A 16,194-nucleotide genomic window follows, 5' to 3' on the forward strand; every position below is an offset into this window, starting at 1 on the left:
TGGTCCATATCCCTCCAAGCCTGTCCTCTCCATGTAGACAAAAGTGCTGGAGAAACTCAGCGGGTGCAGCAGCATCTATGGAGCGAAGGAAATAGGCAACGTTTCGGGCCGAAACCCTTCTTCAGACTGATGTAGGGTGGGGAGAAGAAAGGAAAAAGGAAGAGGAGAAGCCCGAGGGCTGAGGGAGAGCTGAGAAGGGGAGGAGACAGCAAGGGCTACCGGAAATTGGAGAAGTCAATGTTTATGCCGCTAGGGTGCAGACTGCCCAAGCGGAATATGAGGACCTGCTCCTCCAGTTTGCAGTGGGACTCACTCTGGCCATGGAGGAGGCCCAGGACAGAGAGGTCGGATTCGGAATGGGAGGGGGAATTGAAGTGCTGAGCCACCGGGAGATCAGGTTGGTTAATGCGGACCCTCTCCATGTACAAGTGCCTATACCTTCTCTCCATAGATGCTGCCTCACCTAATGAGTTACTCCAGCATTTTTGTCTACCTTCCGATTTTTCCAGCATCTGCAGTTCCGTCTTAATCTAGTACCGTGCATCTTTTAATGGCTGGTGTAACAATTCTGTTTCCTCGTGATTCGTTGATTAGATTTTGCTGGTTTACCTTGTACTAAATGTTATTCCATTATCATGTATCTATACACTGTGTAAATGGATCGATTGTAATCATGTATTGTCTTTCTGCTGACTGGTTAGCGCGCAACAAAAGCTTTTCACTATACCTCAGTACACGTGATAATGAACTAAACGGAACAGGAATCTGCAACTGATGGAATCTCGAACAAAAACTTACCTGCTGGAAAAATTAAAGGGGTTAGGTTTAGGTTTATCACCTGTGCAGAATGCAGGCATGAAAAGATGTGTTTTGCACGCTATATAGTTTGAGAAGCCATTTAGAACGGAGACGAGGAAACACTTTTTCTCACACAGAGAGTTGTGAGTCTGTGGAATTCTCTGCCTCAGAGGGCGGTGGAGGCCGGTTCTCTGGATGCTTTCAAGAGAGAGCTAGATAGGGCTCTTAAAGATAGCATGTTCAAGAAGGAACTGCAGATGCTGGAAAATTGAAGGTAGACAAAAATGCTGGAGGAACTCAGCCGGTGCAGCAGCATCTATGGAGCGAAGGAAATAGGCAACGTTTTGTCCCAAAACCCTTTAGGAAGGAAATAGGTAACGTTTCGGGCCAAAACCCTTCCGGGTTTCGGCCCGAAACGTTGCCTATTTCCTTCGCTCCATAAATGCTGCTGCACCCGCTGAGTTTCTCCAGCTTTTTTGTGTACCTCTTAAAGATAGCGGAGTCAGGGGATATGGGGGAGAAGGTAGTTGAGGTCAGTTCATTGGCTATATTTAAGAGGGAGTTAGATGTGGCCCTTGTGGCTAAAGGGGTCAGGGGGTATGGAGAGAAGGCAGGGATGGGATATTGATTTGGATGATCAGCCATGATCACAGTAAATGGCGGTGCTGGCTCGAAGGGCCGAATGGCCTACTCCTGCACCTATTGTCTATTATCTATTACTCTCCACACAGATCAGATGATATACATAAATACAATCATGTCAACCTCAAGTCCAATAGATATGTGTTGATGGGAGAGAATAACAGGAACTGGAAAATCCTAGAATAGGGGGAAGATACACAGAGTGCAGAATATAGTTCTCAACATTGTAGTACATCAGTTTCACAGGCAAAGTCCAATGTCCGCAATGGGGTAGAGGTGAATCGGACAGTTCCCCAAACTTATGGAAGGGCCGCTCAGAAGCCTGATAAGAGAGGGGTGGCCAAATGGCCTACTCCTGCACCTATTTTCTATGTTTCTATCTTGACTTCCTGACAGTTGGCAGGCCTTGTCCGGCAGGCCTGGTCCAGCAGGCAGGCCTTATCCAGCAGGCGTTGTCCAGCAGGCAGGCCTTGTCCAGCAGGCCTGGTCCAGCAGGCAGGCCTTGTCCAGAAGGCCTTGTCCAGCAGGCCTTGTCCGGCAGGCAGGCCTTGTCCGGAAGGCCTTGTCCAGCAGGCAGGCCTTGTCCGGCAGGCCTTGTCCAGCAGGCCTTGTCCAGCAGGCCTTGTCCAGCAGGCCTGGTCCAGCAGGCAGGCCTTGTCCAGCAGGCAGGCCTTGTCCGGCAAGCTGGAACTATGTGTGTGGGATGGGAGAGAATAACAGGAACTGTAAAATCCTAGAAAAAATACAAAGAGATCAGGCAGAAAGAAACAGTTGGTACTTCAGATGAGGAAGTTTTTTATCACTGGAGAGAGGGAGAGGGAGAGAGAGAAGAGAGGGGGGGGGAGAGAGAGAGAGAGAGAGGGGGAGAGAGGGGAGAGAGAGAGGGGGGAGAGAGAGAGAGGGAGAGGGGGAGAGAGAGAGAGAGAGGGGGAGAGAAGGAGAGAGAGAGAGGGGGAGAGGGAGAGAGAGAGAGAGAGAGAGAGAGAGAGAGAGAGGAGAGAGAGAGAGAGAGAGAGAGAGAGAGGGAGAGAGGGAGAGAGAGAGAGAGAGAGAGAGAGAGGGAGAGGGAGAGAGAGGGAGAGAGACAGAGGGAGAGAGAGAGGGAGAGAGAGATGGCAGAGAGAGAGGGGAGAGGGGGTGAGAGAGAGAGATAGGAGGGAGGGAGAGGAGAGGAGAGGGAGAGAGAGAGAGAGAGAGAGAGAGAGAGAAATACATTATGAGTGAGATGAGGGTGAAAGCAAGGACCCATTACAAGGATGTTGCCAGGACTCAAGGGCCTGAGCTACAGGGAGAGGTTGAGCAGGCTGGGACTCTATTCCTTGGAGCACAGGAGGATGAGGGGCCCACCTTATGGAGGTGTACAAGAATAGATACACACAGTCTCTTGCCCAGAGTAGGGGAATCGAGGACCAGAGGACACGGGTTTAAGGTGAGGAGGGAAAGATGTGAGAGGAATCTGAGGGGTAACTTGTTCACAACGAGGGTGGTGGGTGTATGGAACGAGCTGCCGGAGGAGGCAGTTTAAGAAACATTCAGACAAGTACACGGAGAGGACAGGTTTAGAGGGATATGGACCAAATGCGGGCAGGTGGGGCTAATGTAGGTGGGGCATGTTGGTCGGTTTGGGCAAGTTGGGTCCAAGGGCCTGTTTCTACAGTGTATCACTAGATGACTATGCAGTAAATGGGATGAGGTGCTATAGTTGTGTAATTGTGGCTGGTATTGATCTGGTACAGAGGACGGAATAATACACAGGGAGGAGAAGATTAATGCATAGCATATGGGCGGCAAGGTGGCACAGCGGTAGAGTTACTGCCTTGCAGCGCCAGAGACCCGGGTTCGATCCTGACTACGGGTGCATGTCTGTACAGAGTTATGCCCCTGTCCCACTTAGGAAACCTGAACGGAAACCTTTGTGCCCCACCCAAGGTTTCCGTGAGGTTCCCGGAGGTTTTTGTCAGTCTCCCTACCTGCTTCCACCACCTGCAACCTCCGGGAACCGCACGGAAACCTTGGGTGGGGCGCAAAGTCTCCAGAGATTTCCGTTCAGGTTTCCTAAGTGGGACAGGGACATTATAGTACGTTCCCCCTGTCACCTGAGTGGGTTTTGTCCGAGATCTCCGGTTTCCTCCCACACTCCGAATCAGAATAAGAATCAGAGTCACAAGTTATTCGTCAAGTATGTGTTGCAACATATACGAGGAATTTCAATGGCCAGGTCAGTCATACAATTAAAAGCAACAGATCACTTCAAAAACACATTTTAACATGAACATCCACCACAGTGACTCCTCCACATTCCTCACTGTGATTGAAGGTGAAATAAAGTCTGTCCCTTCCCTTAGTTCTTCCTCGGTCATTGATGGGACCATCTTGACTCCTGTAGCAGGCGGTGTTTCTAGCCCTCCGTAGGTATACAATATATATAATATAGAAACATAGACAATAGGTGCAGGAGTAGAGGCCATTCGGCCCTTCGAGCCTGCACCATTCGCCATTCAATATGATCATGGCTGATCATCCAACTCAGTATCCTGTACCTGCCTTCTCTCCATACCCCCTGATCCCTTTAGCCACAAGGGCCACGTCTAACTCCCACTTAAATATAGCCAATGAACTGTGGCCTCAACTACCTTCTGTGGCAGAGAATTCCACAAATTCTGTGTATGAAAAAAATGTTTTTCTCATCTCGGTCCTAAAAGATTTCCCCCTTATCCTTAAACTGTGTGTGTGACCCCTTGTTCTGGACTTCCCCAACATCGGGAACAATCTTCCTGCATCTAGCCTGTCCAACGCCTTAAGAATTTAGTAAGTTTCTATAAGATCCCCCCTCAATCTGCTAAATTCTAGCGAGTACAAGCCGAGTCTATCCAGTCTTTCTTCATATGAAAGTCTTGACATCCCAGGAATCAGTCTTAGTTTAGAGATGTACTTAGTTTAGCATGTACTCAGGCCCTTCAGCCCACGGAGTTCGTGCCGACCAGCGATCACCCATACACAGGTTCTATCCCACACTAAGGACTATTTTGTCCTGAACCAATTAATGCACATGCCCGCACCTACACACCTGCACGTCTTTGTAAAGTGGGAGGAAACCGGAACACCCAGAGAAAACCCACAAGGTCACAGGGAGAATGTACAAACTCTGTACGGATAGCACCCGCAGTCAGGATTGAACCCGGGTCTCTGGCGCTGTGAGGCAGCAACTCTATTGCTGTGCCGCCTTGTGCTGCTTTGAAGCCCTGTCCCACGGTACGAGTTCATTCCAAGAGCTCTCTCGAGTTTAAAAAAAAATCAAACTCGTGGTAAGCACGGAGAATGGACGTAACGGGTACGTCGGAGCTCGGGGACGTCTCTTAGCGCTAACGGCAGGTACTCGGGAAGACTCGCTAACGGCAGGTGAGCACGGGAAGACTGGTGAAGATTTTTCAACGTGATGAAAAATGTCAACGAGAGCCCCGAGTACCGACGAGTGGGCATTACCGTAAATCTCCGAGTTCGAATCAGGGCAAACTCGGTCGGGAGAGATCTTGGAATGAACTCATACAGTGGGACAGGGGTTTTAGGCTTGAGGCTCGATAGGTTTGCAGGTACTTCCTACATCCTCAACTAAACTTCGTTTCTGTCTTGCTCAGTGTTTGATTTCCCCGTCCCACCTTGAGACGAAGACAAGATGTCTTCCACCACCACTACTGACCTGGACAACATGGACATCCAAAGACAATACAACATCAACAGTTGCAGAGAAACGTCTGAGAGTTATCGGGAAGAAGAGAACAGCTCTTCCAAACTGTTTGAATCCTCAAGGATAAAAGCCCTGGCCGGTAGGTTGCGTGGAATTACATAGATCAAAACAATAAAATTTATCGTTCGGTGATACAGCGTGGAAACAGGCCCTTCGGCCCACTGAGTCCGTACCGACCAGCGATCCCCGCACACAAGCACCATCCAACATACTAGGGATAGGTTACAATTTTTACCAAAGCCAATTAACCATATATAACAATTACAGCACGGAAACAGGCCATCTCGGCCCTTCTAGTCCGTGCCGAACACGTATTCTCACCTAGTCCCATCTACCTGCACTCAGACCGTAACCCTCCATTCCTTTCCCATCCATATACCTATCCAATTTATTTTTAAATGATAAAATCGAACCTGCCTCCACCACTTCCACTGGAAGCTCATTCCATACAGCTACCACTCTCTGAGTAAAGAAGTTCCCCCTCATGTTACCCCTAAACTTCTGTCCCTTAATTCTCAAGTCATGTCCCCTTGTTTGAATCTTCCCTACTCTCAAAGGGAAAAGCTTATCCACGTCAACTCTGTCTATCCCTTTTAAAGACCTCTATCAAGTCCCCCCTTAACCTTCTGCGCTCCAAAAAATAAAGACCTATCTTGTTCAACCTTTCTCTGTAACCTAGGTGCTGAAACTCAGGCAACATTCTAGTAAATCTCCTCTGTACTCTCTCAATTAACCTACAAACCTGCATGTCCTTTGGAGTGTGGGAGAAATCCGGAGAAAACCCACGCAGGTCACGGGGAGAACGTGCAAACTCCGCACAGACAGTGCCCGTAGTCAGGATCGAACCCGGGTCTCTGGTGCTGTGAGGCAGCAACTCTACCGCTAATCCGGCATCCGATGGTTTGGAAATCCTGATTATTTAGTTTAGTTTTGAGACACGTTTGGTCTTGATCTCTGGGGTGCTGCCCTTGTGGAGTTTGCACGCTATATTTCCCGTGGCCGCGCGGGTTTCCTCCGGGTTTCCTCCCACATCCCAAAGATACGCGGGTTTGTAGGCTAATGGCCCTCTGTAAGTTGTCCCTGGTGTGTAGGGAGTGGGTGGGAAAACAAGGGGCTAATGTGAATGGCACATCGAGCCGTCTGTAGTGGCGACGGGAGGGTCAGGGTCCCGACCACGGATGAACAAGGGAGGAGGAGAACTGTCCGAACTGTATTGCCTTCCACCCCACAGTGAAGAATGCCATGGTGGTTGTCTGTGTAGAATTGTGTCCTTTTAAAATTTTAACGCTGCATGTCCAATTCATTTCACTGCCCCTTATGGTGCATGTGACAAATAAACTTGAACCTTGAACCTTGAACCTTGACCGATAGGGGTTGTGGACTCGGTGGGCTGAAGGGCCTGTTACCTGGTTGTATCTCTGAGCTAAACCTATATTCAATGTGTGTGTTCGCTCTATATAAATATCCCAAAACACCTTCAAAGCTGGATTTGGGAACAGTGGGAAGACAAAAATGCTGGAGAAACTCAGCGGGTGAGGCAGCATCTATGGAGCGAAGGAATAGGCAGCGTGAGGGTGAGGGAGGGGGGGGAGGTGTGGAAGAAGAAAGGAAGAGGTGGAGCCAGTGGGCTGAGGGAGAGCTGAGAAGGGGAGGAGAAAGTAGGGACCAAAGACCCTACAGCGAGCAAGATCGTCCACTCGACGGCCATGGGCGGATTCATGGGTAATTTTCGGCCCCATTTCCGTAACCGGCTTCCGTCTCCGCACCAAAGATCCCGTAGCGGAGCAAAGATACTAGTGCGGAGACGGAAGCCGGTTACGGAAACATCCTCGTAAAAATAAAAGTTCTTTGGGAAAAATCTTCTCCTCATTTTCAGAATTATAATTTATTAACACAAACTGTTCCCCCGCAACGTTGATTACGAGTCTGCGGGTCGGGTCGGGTCCGGTTACTGAAATGGATGAAAAAAAGGCCCACGTTCCGCTCCGTTGCGTACTACACGTCAGCCCATTGCATTTAGCAGGAGTGGTCTATCTTGCTCCGCTAGAGGATCTTTGGTGAGGACTACCTGAAATAGTAGTGTATTTGTATATTTGGGAATAGTGTATTTGTGCAAAGCAAAATCCAAGATATTGACAGAAAGACTAGATTTTAACCTGTGGATTTAAAGTATGCAGTAAAGCTGCTGAACACATTATAAGATGTTGTATGGTTAAGTGTGTTTTGCAATTGACATGACTATTCCACGAGACAGTGTGAAAATCTATCCCTATTCATGAAGTTTACTGCTTCGAGCATCAAACAGTTCAGTGATGCATGAAAATATGCATGAGCCTCTGATTGATGTTAAATGAGGAGAAATAATGTGGAGTGAGGTTTAGTTTATTTGGATCAGAGATACAGCACGGAAACAGGCTGAGTCCGCACCGAACTGCGATCCCCGCACACTAACACTATCTTACACACACTAGGGACAATTTACATTCACACCAAGCCAATTAACCCAGAAACCGGCACGTCTTTGGAGTGTGGGAGGAAACCGGGGATACTGGAGAAAACCCACGCAGGTCACGGGGAGAACGTACAAACTCCGTACAGACACTACACATTCCAGAAAACTACTAGAATTGTTGCTACGAATCTCAGTTTGGCCGGGCACAGAGACCGCACTGGCTGGCGATCACCCATACACTCACGCAAGTCACGGGGAGAAGGTACAAACCAGGGGCCACACACACAGTTTAAGAATAAGGAGCAAGCCATTTAGAACGGAGACGAGGAAACACTTTTTCACACAGAGAGTGGTGAGTCTGTGGAATTCTCTGCCTCAGAGGGCGGTGGAGGCCGGTTCTCTGGATGCTTTGAAGAGAGAGCTAGATTGGGCTCTTAAACGTAGCGGAGTCAGGGGATATGGGGAGAAGGCAGGAACGGGGTACTGATTGTGGATGATCAGCCATGATCACATTGAATGGCGGTGCTGGATCGAAGGGCTGAATGGCCTACTCCTGCACCTATTGTCTATTGTCTAATGCCAAACTCTGTACAAACTGCTGCCACGGCCAGGATGGAACCCGGGTCCTCTGGAGCTGTGAGGCAGCAACTCTACCGTTGCCGTGTCATCGTAAAGGGGCTGTCCCACTGTACGAGTTCATTCAAGAGTTCTCCCGAGTTTGCCCTGATTCGAACTCGGAGATTTACGGTAATGGCCACTCTGGGCTCTCGTGGACATTTTTCAACATGTTGAAAAATCTTCCCGAGCTGACCGCGTTTCCCCGAGTACCTGCCGTTAGCGTTACGAGCCGCTAAGAGACGTCCCCGAGCTCCGACGTACCCGCTACGTACATTCTCACGTGCTTACCACGAGCTTGATTTTTTTTTTAAACTCGGGAGAGCTCTTGGAATGAACTCGTACAGTGGGACAGGGTCTTGACCGAATCTCTAACCGTGCCTCTGTTTTTGCCGCCTCCACCTCCCCGCAGATGAGAGGGACGCCGTGCAGAAGAAGACCTTCACCAAGTGGGTGAACTCGCACCTGGCACGGGCGCTGTGCCAAATCACGGACCTGTACGTGGACCTCCGGGACGGCTGCGTGTTGACCAAGCTACTGGAGGTTCTGTCGGGGGAACAGTTGGTATGTACATGCTCGCGGTTGCTCAAGGTCCCGGGCTGCCCCTGGGGGCGGGTTCGGGTAGTGCAGGCGGTCTAATGGGGGATAGAGGACTAGGTTGATTCCAGGGATGGCGGGACTGTCATACGCTGAGAGAATGGAGCAGCTGGGCTTGTACACTCTGTGGAGTTTAGAAGGATGAGAGGAAATCTCAGGGGTCACACAGTTTAAGGATAATGGGGGAAGTCTTTTAGGACCGAGATGAGGAAAAAAAATTTCACACACAGAGTGGTGAATCTGTGGAATTCTCTGAAACTTACAAAATTCTTAAGGGGTTGGACAGGCTAGATGCAGGAAGATTGTTCCCGATGTTGGGGAAGTCCAGGACAAGGGGTGACAGTTTAAGGATAAGGGGGAAATCCTTTAGGATCGAGATGAGAAAAACATTTTTCACACAGAGAGTGGTGAATCTGTGGAATTCTCTGCCACAGAAGGTAGTTGAGGCCACAGTTCATTGGCTATATTTAAGAGGGAGTTAGATGTGGCCCTTGTGGCTAAAAGGGATCAGGGGGTATGGAGAGAAGGCAGGTACAGGATGCTGAGTTGGATGATCAGCCATGATCATATTGAATGGTGGTGCAGGCTCGAAGGGCCGAATGGCCTACTCCTGCACCTATTTTCTATGTTTCTATCTTATTGAAACATATAAGATTGTTAAGGGCTTGGACACGCTAGAGGCAGGAAACATGTTCCCGATGTTGGGGGAGTCCAGAACCAGGGGCCACACAGACAGTTTAAGAATAAGGAGTAAGCCATTTAGAACGGAGACGAGGAAACACTTTTTCTCACAGAGAGTGGTGAGTCTGTGGAATTCTCTGCCTCAGAGGGCGGTGGAGGCAGGATCTCTGGATGCTTTAATGAGAGAGCTAGATAGGGCTCTTAAAGATAGCGGAGTCAGGGGATATGGGGAAAAGGCAGGAACGGGGTACTGATTGGGGATGATCAGCCGTGATCACATTGAATGGCGGTGCTGGCTTGAAGGGCCGAATGGCCTACTCCTGCACCTAATGTCTATTGTCTATTGTATCTATGGAGCGAAGGAATAGGTGACGTTTCGGGTCGAGACCCTTTGATCTCCAATGAGGTAGATAGTAGTTCAGTACTGCTCTCTAGTTGTGGTCGATGGATGATTCAGTTATAGAGTGATACAGTGTGGAAACAGGGCCCACTTGCTCACACCGGCCAACATGCCCCAGCTACACTAGTCCCACCTGCCTGCGTTTGGTCCATATCCCTCCAAGCCTGTCCTCTCCATGTAGACAAAAGAGCTGGAGAAACTGGAGATAGTACTGGAGATAGACGCAAATGCTGGTGTAACTCAGCGGGACAGGCAGCATCTCTGGAGAGAAGGAATGGGTGACGTTTCGGGTCGAGACCCTTCTTCAGACTGAGAGGGAAATGAGAGATATAGATGGTGATGTAGAGAAATAAAGAAAAAAGAAAGGGATGCTGCCTCGCCCGCTGAGTTACTACAGTATTTTGTGCCTACCTGGGAAGTGGGTGGGTTTGGGGCTGGTGGGTGGGTGGTGGATGGCATGGGTGACCCTTGGCATCGATGGGTGACCATCCTCCTCTTGCCCAGCCCAAGCCGACACGGGGCCGTATGCGGATCCACTCGCTGGAGAACGTGGACAAGGCGCTGCAGTTCCTGAAGGAGCAGCGGGTGCACCTGGAGAACGTGGGCTCCCATGACATCGTGGACGGGAACCACCGCCTCACCCTGGGCCTCATCTGGACCATCATCCTCCGCTTTCAGGTGCGTGCGCCGCGCCGCGCCCGCCGTTCCCTCCCGAGGGGCCGCGCGGTCCGCGCGGAGAGTGACCGCGGCGGGTGGAACGTAACGGTGACGCCAAGGGTAGAGTTGCCACCTTACAGAGCTCGCAGCACTGGAGACCCGGGTTCGATCCTGGCTACGGGTGCTTGTTGGCACGGCCTTTGTACATTCTCCCCGTGACTGCGAGCAAGCATTTTCCCAGAGAGGGAGAGAGGGAGAAGGAGAGGGAGAGAGGGAGAGGGAGAAGGAGAGGGTGAAGGAGAGGGAGAGAGGGAGAAGGAGAGGGAGAGAGGGAGAGAGGGAGAGGGAGAGAGGGAGAGACTTGGTTTATACTCTCTAGAATTTAGGAGATTGAGAGGGGATCTTATAGAAACTTACAAAATTCTTAAGGGGTTGGACAGGCTAGATGCAGGAAGATTGTTCCCGATGTTGGGGAAGTCCAGGACAAGGGGTCACAGCTTAAGGATAAGGGGGAAATCCTTTAAAACCGAGATGAGGAGAACTTTTTTCACACAGAGAGTGGTGAATCTCTGGAACTCTCTGCCACAGAGGGTAGTTGAGGCCACACAGTTCATTGGCTATATTTAAGAGGGAGTTAGATGTGGCCCTTGTGGCTAAGGGGATCAGAGGGTATGGAGAGAACGCAGGTACGGGATACTGAGTTGGATGATCAGCCATGATCATATTGAATGACGGTGCAGGCTCGAAGGGCCGAATGGCCTACTCCTGCACCTAATTTCTATGTTTCTAGAGAAGGAGAGAGGGTTTCTATGAGAGAGAGAGGGAGAGGGAGGGAGAGAGGGAGAGGGAGAGAGATGGAGAGATGGAGAGATGGAGAGAGAGAGAGAGAGAGGAGAGGAGAGGAGAGGGAGGGAGAGAGGGAGAGAGGGAGAGAGATGGGGAGGGAGAGAGGGGAGGAGAGGAGAGAGAGGGAGGGAGGGAGAGAGGGAGAGGGAGAGAGAGAGAGATAGAGAGAGTGAGAGGGAGAGGGGAGAGAGAAAGAGAGAGGGAGGGGGAGAGAGGGGGGAGAGAGAGGGGAGGGAGAGGAGGGGGAGTGTGGGAGGGGGAGGGAGGGAGGGAGAGGGAGAGGGAGAGAGGGAGAGGTGAAGAATGATTTCTGATGTAACGCCACCTCCCATCCATTCTCTGTTGATTTTTGCGGATTAGATACAGGTGATCAAAATTGAAACGGAAGATAATCGGGAGACTCGTTCAGCCAAAGACGCCCTGCTGTTGTGGTGCCAGATGAAGACAGCAGGGTGAGTGACTGGAGGTGGGGTGGGAATGTGGGGGAGTGGGGGGATTGGTGTTATCAGGGGTCACATCACTCAGAGTGGGGGAGTGGGGGGAGAGGAGAACCACCTATTTATTTCCCATTGCGGCCATTTATAATGGGATTTAGTTTTGTTCAGAGATATAGTGTGGAAACCGACCCTTCGGCCCATCGAGTCCGTGCCGACCACCCATCGCCCGTTCCCGTTGGTTCTATGTCATTACATCCCGACTACGGGTGCTGTCTGTACGGAGTTTGCACGTTCTCCCCGTGACCTGCGTGGGTTTTCACCGAGATCTTCGGTTTCCTCCCACACTCCAAAGACGTGCAGGTTTGTAGGTTAATTGGCTTGGTAAATGGAAACAGATTTTCCATAGTGTGTGTAGGATAGTGTTAGTGTGCGGGGATCGCTGGTCGGCACGGACCCGGTGGGCCGAAGGGCCTGTTTCTGCGCTGTATCTCTAAAAACTAAACGAAAGTAATCCCTCTTTCTCATCCAATCTTGCATTCGGCTCAGGGTGGGTGCAGGGGGGGGGGGGGGGGGGCATGGGACTAGCAGGGGCATTTCATGGACCCTCTCCCTGCAATCTCTGGTCCACCAAAGTGCGCAATATCCTCCCCACAACACCCTCTGCGACTAAACGTGCAGGAAGGAACTGCAGACGCTGGTTTAAATCGAAGGTAGTCACAAATTGCTGGAGTAACTCAGAGGGACAGGCAGCATCTCTGGAGAGAAGGAATGGGTGACGTTTCGGGTCTGAAGGGTCTCGACAATTTCCTTGAACCCCATCCACTTTGATGTCTCATTTTCACACCTTACACTTCCTTATCTCCGTGTCTACCTCTCTCCTGACTCAATCTGACGAAGAAACTAATCTAATCTAAACTAAACTAAACTAAACTAATCTTAACAAAACAAATCTAATCTAAACTAATCTAAATTAAACTAATCTAAACTAATCTAATCTAATCTAAACTAATCTAATCTAATAAACTAATCGAAACTAATCTAATCTAATAATCTAATCGAATCTAATCTAAACTAATCTAATCTAAACTAATCTAATCTAATCTAAACTAATCTAATCTAATCTAAACTAATCTAATCTAATCTAAACTAAACTAATCTAATCTAATCTATACTAATCTAATCTAAACTATTCTAATCTAATCTAATCTAAACTAATCTAATCTAATCTAAACTAATCTAATCTAATATAAACTAATCTAGAATAATCTAATCTAAACTAATCTAATCTAAACTAATCTAATCAAATCTAATCTTAACTAATCTAATCTAAACTAATCTAATCTAAACTAATCTAATCGAATCTAATCTAAACTATTCTAATCTAAACTAATCTAATCTAAACTAATCTAAACTAAACTAATCTAAACTAATCTAAACTAATCTAATCTAAACTAATCTAATCTAAACTAATCTAATCTAAACTAATCTAATCTAATCTAAACTAATCTAATCTAATCTAATCTAATCTAAACTATTCTAATCTAATCTAATCTAAACTAATCTAATCTAATCTAAACAAATCTAATCTAATCTAAACGAATCTAATCTAATCTAAATTAAACTAATCTAATCTAAACTAAACTCAAAGCAAAGCGACGAGTGTCCAGTCTGAAGAAGGGTCTCGACCCGAAACGTCACCCATTCCTTCTCTCCAAAGATGCTGCCTCACCCGCTGAGTTACTCCAGCATTTTGTGTCTGCTGCCCTCTGGGACTAAATACCTTTGCTTGCTTGTCGACAGGTACCCAGGTGTGAACATCCAGAACTTCACCAGCAGCTGGAAGGACGGGCTTGCGTTCAACGCCCTCATTCACAGGCACAGGTGCGGGCGGGGCACGAGGCGGGTGGTGGGTTAGCCGGGGTCTTGGCGATTGGCGATGGGTATCGGAGCTGGGGGAATTGCGGGCTGGGGGATTCCACTCCCAGTTGGAGTTTGCCGGTGTCCGTGGAAGCCTCGTGTGCTGGGAACCGCAGGGGCCGGGAATCCTCAGCCAAACACCACAAGTGCTGGAGGAACTCGGCCAGTCTGCAGAGGGGAATGGGTAGACAACATCTCTGCCTTCTCCCTGGGGTACTGGGGTTTGCAGGAAGCATGGAGCGATCAGCTCCCCGATTCCAAACCTCAGAACCTCAGACACTGTCTTTCAATCCTCAACTCCGTCATCTTGACTTGGCGTAGGGGACTTTGCATTGCATGTTTGGCATTGGGGGGTGTTGGCATTGGGGGGGGTGGCATTGGGGAAGTTGGCATTGGGGCTTGGCATGGGGATTGGCATGGGGGGTTGGCATTGGGGATTGGCATTGGGGATTGGCATTGGGGCTTGGCATTGGGGAGTGGCATTGGGATTGGCATTGGGGATTGGCATTGGGATGGTTGGCATTGGCATGGCATTGGGGATTGGCATTGGGGGATTGGCATTGGGGATTGGCATTGGGGGCTTGGCATTGGGGGCTTGGCATTGGGGGAGTTGTTGGCATTGGGGGTTGGCATTGGGGAGTTGCATTGGGGGGGTTGGCATTGGCATTGGCATTGGGGGAGTTGGCATTGGGGTTGGCATTGGGGGGGGTTGGCATGGGGGTTGGCATTGGGGGTTGGCATTGGGGGTTGGCATTGGGGGGGTTGGCATTGGGGGTTGGCATTGGGGGTGTTGGCATTGGGGGGGGCTTGGCATTGGGGGGTTGGCATTGGGGGAGTGGCATTGGGGGGAGGGCATTGGTGGGGTTGGCATTGGGTGTTGGCATTGGGGGGGTTGGCATTGGGGGAGTTGGCATTGGGTGTTGGCATTGGGGGAGTTGGCATTGGGTTGATTGTCAGTGGATGTGCCTTGGATGGAGGGGTCTTTGGAAGGGTGGGTCCTGGATGGATGGTGCCTCAGCTAATGAATGATTCGACCTTCCAGGCAAGATCTCGTTGACTACAGCAAGCTGCAGAAGTCCAACTCCACCTTCAACCTCCAGCAGGCGTTCAATGCGGCTGAGCAGCGGCTGGGAGTCGCCAAGCTGCTTGACCCTGAAGGTACGACCCCCCCCACCCCTCCCCCAAACTCGCTGTCAATCTGCTCCCCGTAACCTCACCCTGGGTGTGGGACTGGTGCCTGGTAGTTTAGAGATGCAGAATGGAAACAGGCCCTTCGGCCCATCGGGTCCACACCGACCAGCGATCCCCGCACACTAACACCATCCTACACACACTAGGGCCAATTTTTACATTTATCAAGCCAATTAACCTACAAACCTGCAAGTCCTTGGAGTGTGGGAGGAAACCGAAGATCTCGGAGAAAACCCACGCAGGTCACGGGGAGAACGTGCAAACTCCGCACAGACAGCACCCGTAGTCGGGATCGAACCCGGGTCTCTGGCGCTGCAAGAGCTATAAGGCAGCAACTCTAACCGCTGCGCCACCGTGTCTCAAGGACCCTCCTATGCATTTCTCTGTCCAAATGCCTAAATGTCGTAATTTTATCTATTTCGACAGATGTGAATACGGAGAATCCTGATGAGAAATCTATCATCACTTACGTGGTGTCCTATTATCACTACTTCTCCAAGATGAAGGCCTTGGCTGTGGAGGGCAAGAGGATCGGGAAGGTGGGTGAATCGACATCTCTCCATTGCCCTGTCACCTATTAGGCTCCCAGCGTTATCCTCAATAAGAATCGTAATATAGTTAACTGAAAATTGTATTTACAAGTATAGTGTGGAAACAGGCCCACCGAGCCTGCACTGACCAGCGATACACACACGTGAACAGTATCCGACACACACACACGCGCACGCACACACACACACACACACACACACGCACGCACACACACACACACACACACACACGCACACACACACACACACACACACACACACACACACACACAATGAAATTTCGTTCAGACCGAAAGGTCTGAATGACAATAAAGGAATCTAATCTAATCTAATCTAATCTAATTACTGACACACACACACACACATAGACACACTCGCGCACACATAGACACACTCACTTACACACACACACACACACACACATACAAATACACACACACACACACACACACACACACACACACACACACACACACATATACACACTGACAGGACAATGTTTACATTTACACCAAGCCAATTAACCTACAAACCTGTACGCCTTTGGAGTGTGGGAGGAAACTGCACAGACAGCACCCGTAGTCAGGATCGAACCTGGGTCTCTGGCGCTGTGGGGCAGCAACTCTACCGCTGCGCCACCTAGTGTTTAGATATATGATAGTTGA

At 49.7% G+C, this 16,194-nt stretch overlaps 1 protein-coding gene across 1 annotated transcript in view; it reads left to right on the top strand.

Moving 5' to 3' along the window:
• Window positions 1-4,471: 4,471 nt before the first annotated feature.
• LOC129714175 (spectrin beta chain, non-erythrocytic 4-like) overlaps window positions 4,472-16,194 on the top strand; it is a 76,078-nt gene continuing 64,355 nt past the window's right edge. Inside the window, exons 1-7 of the mRNA XM_055663682.1 lie at window positions 4,472-5,264; window positions 8,665-8,816; window positions 10,435-10,608; window positions 11,794-11,885; window positions 13,671-13,751; window positions 14,830-14,945; window positions 15,405-15,517. Coding sequence (XP_055519657.1) covers window positions 5,114-5,264; window positions 8,665-8,816; window positions 10,435-10,608; window positions 11,794-11,885; window positions 13,671-13,751; window positions 14,830-14,945; window positions 15,405-15,517 — 879 coding nt within the window. The 5' untranslated portion in view covers window positions 4,472-5,113. The remainder of the gene's footprint in view (window positions 5,265-8,664; window positions 8,817-10,434; window positions 10,609-11,793; window positions 11,886-13,670; window positions 13,752-14,829; window positions 14,946-15,404; window positions 15,518-16,194) is intronic.

The sequence above is a fragment of the Leucoraja erinacea genome, chromosome 38 (genome assembly GCF_028641065.1).
Source record: "Leucoraja erinacea ecotype New England chromosome 38, Leri_hhj_1, whole genome shotgun sequence".
NCBI lineage: Eukaryota > Metazoa > Chordata > Chondrichthyes > Rajiformes > Rajidae > Leucoraja > Leucoraja erinaceus.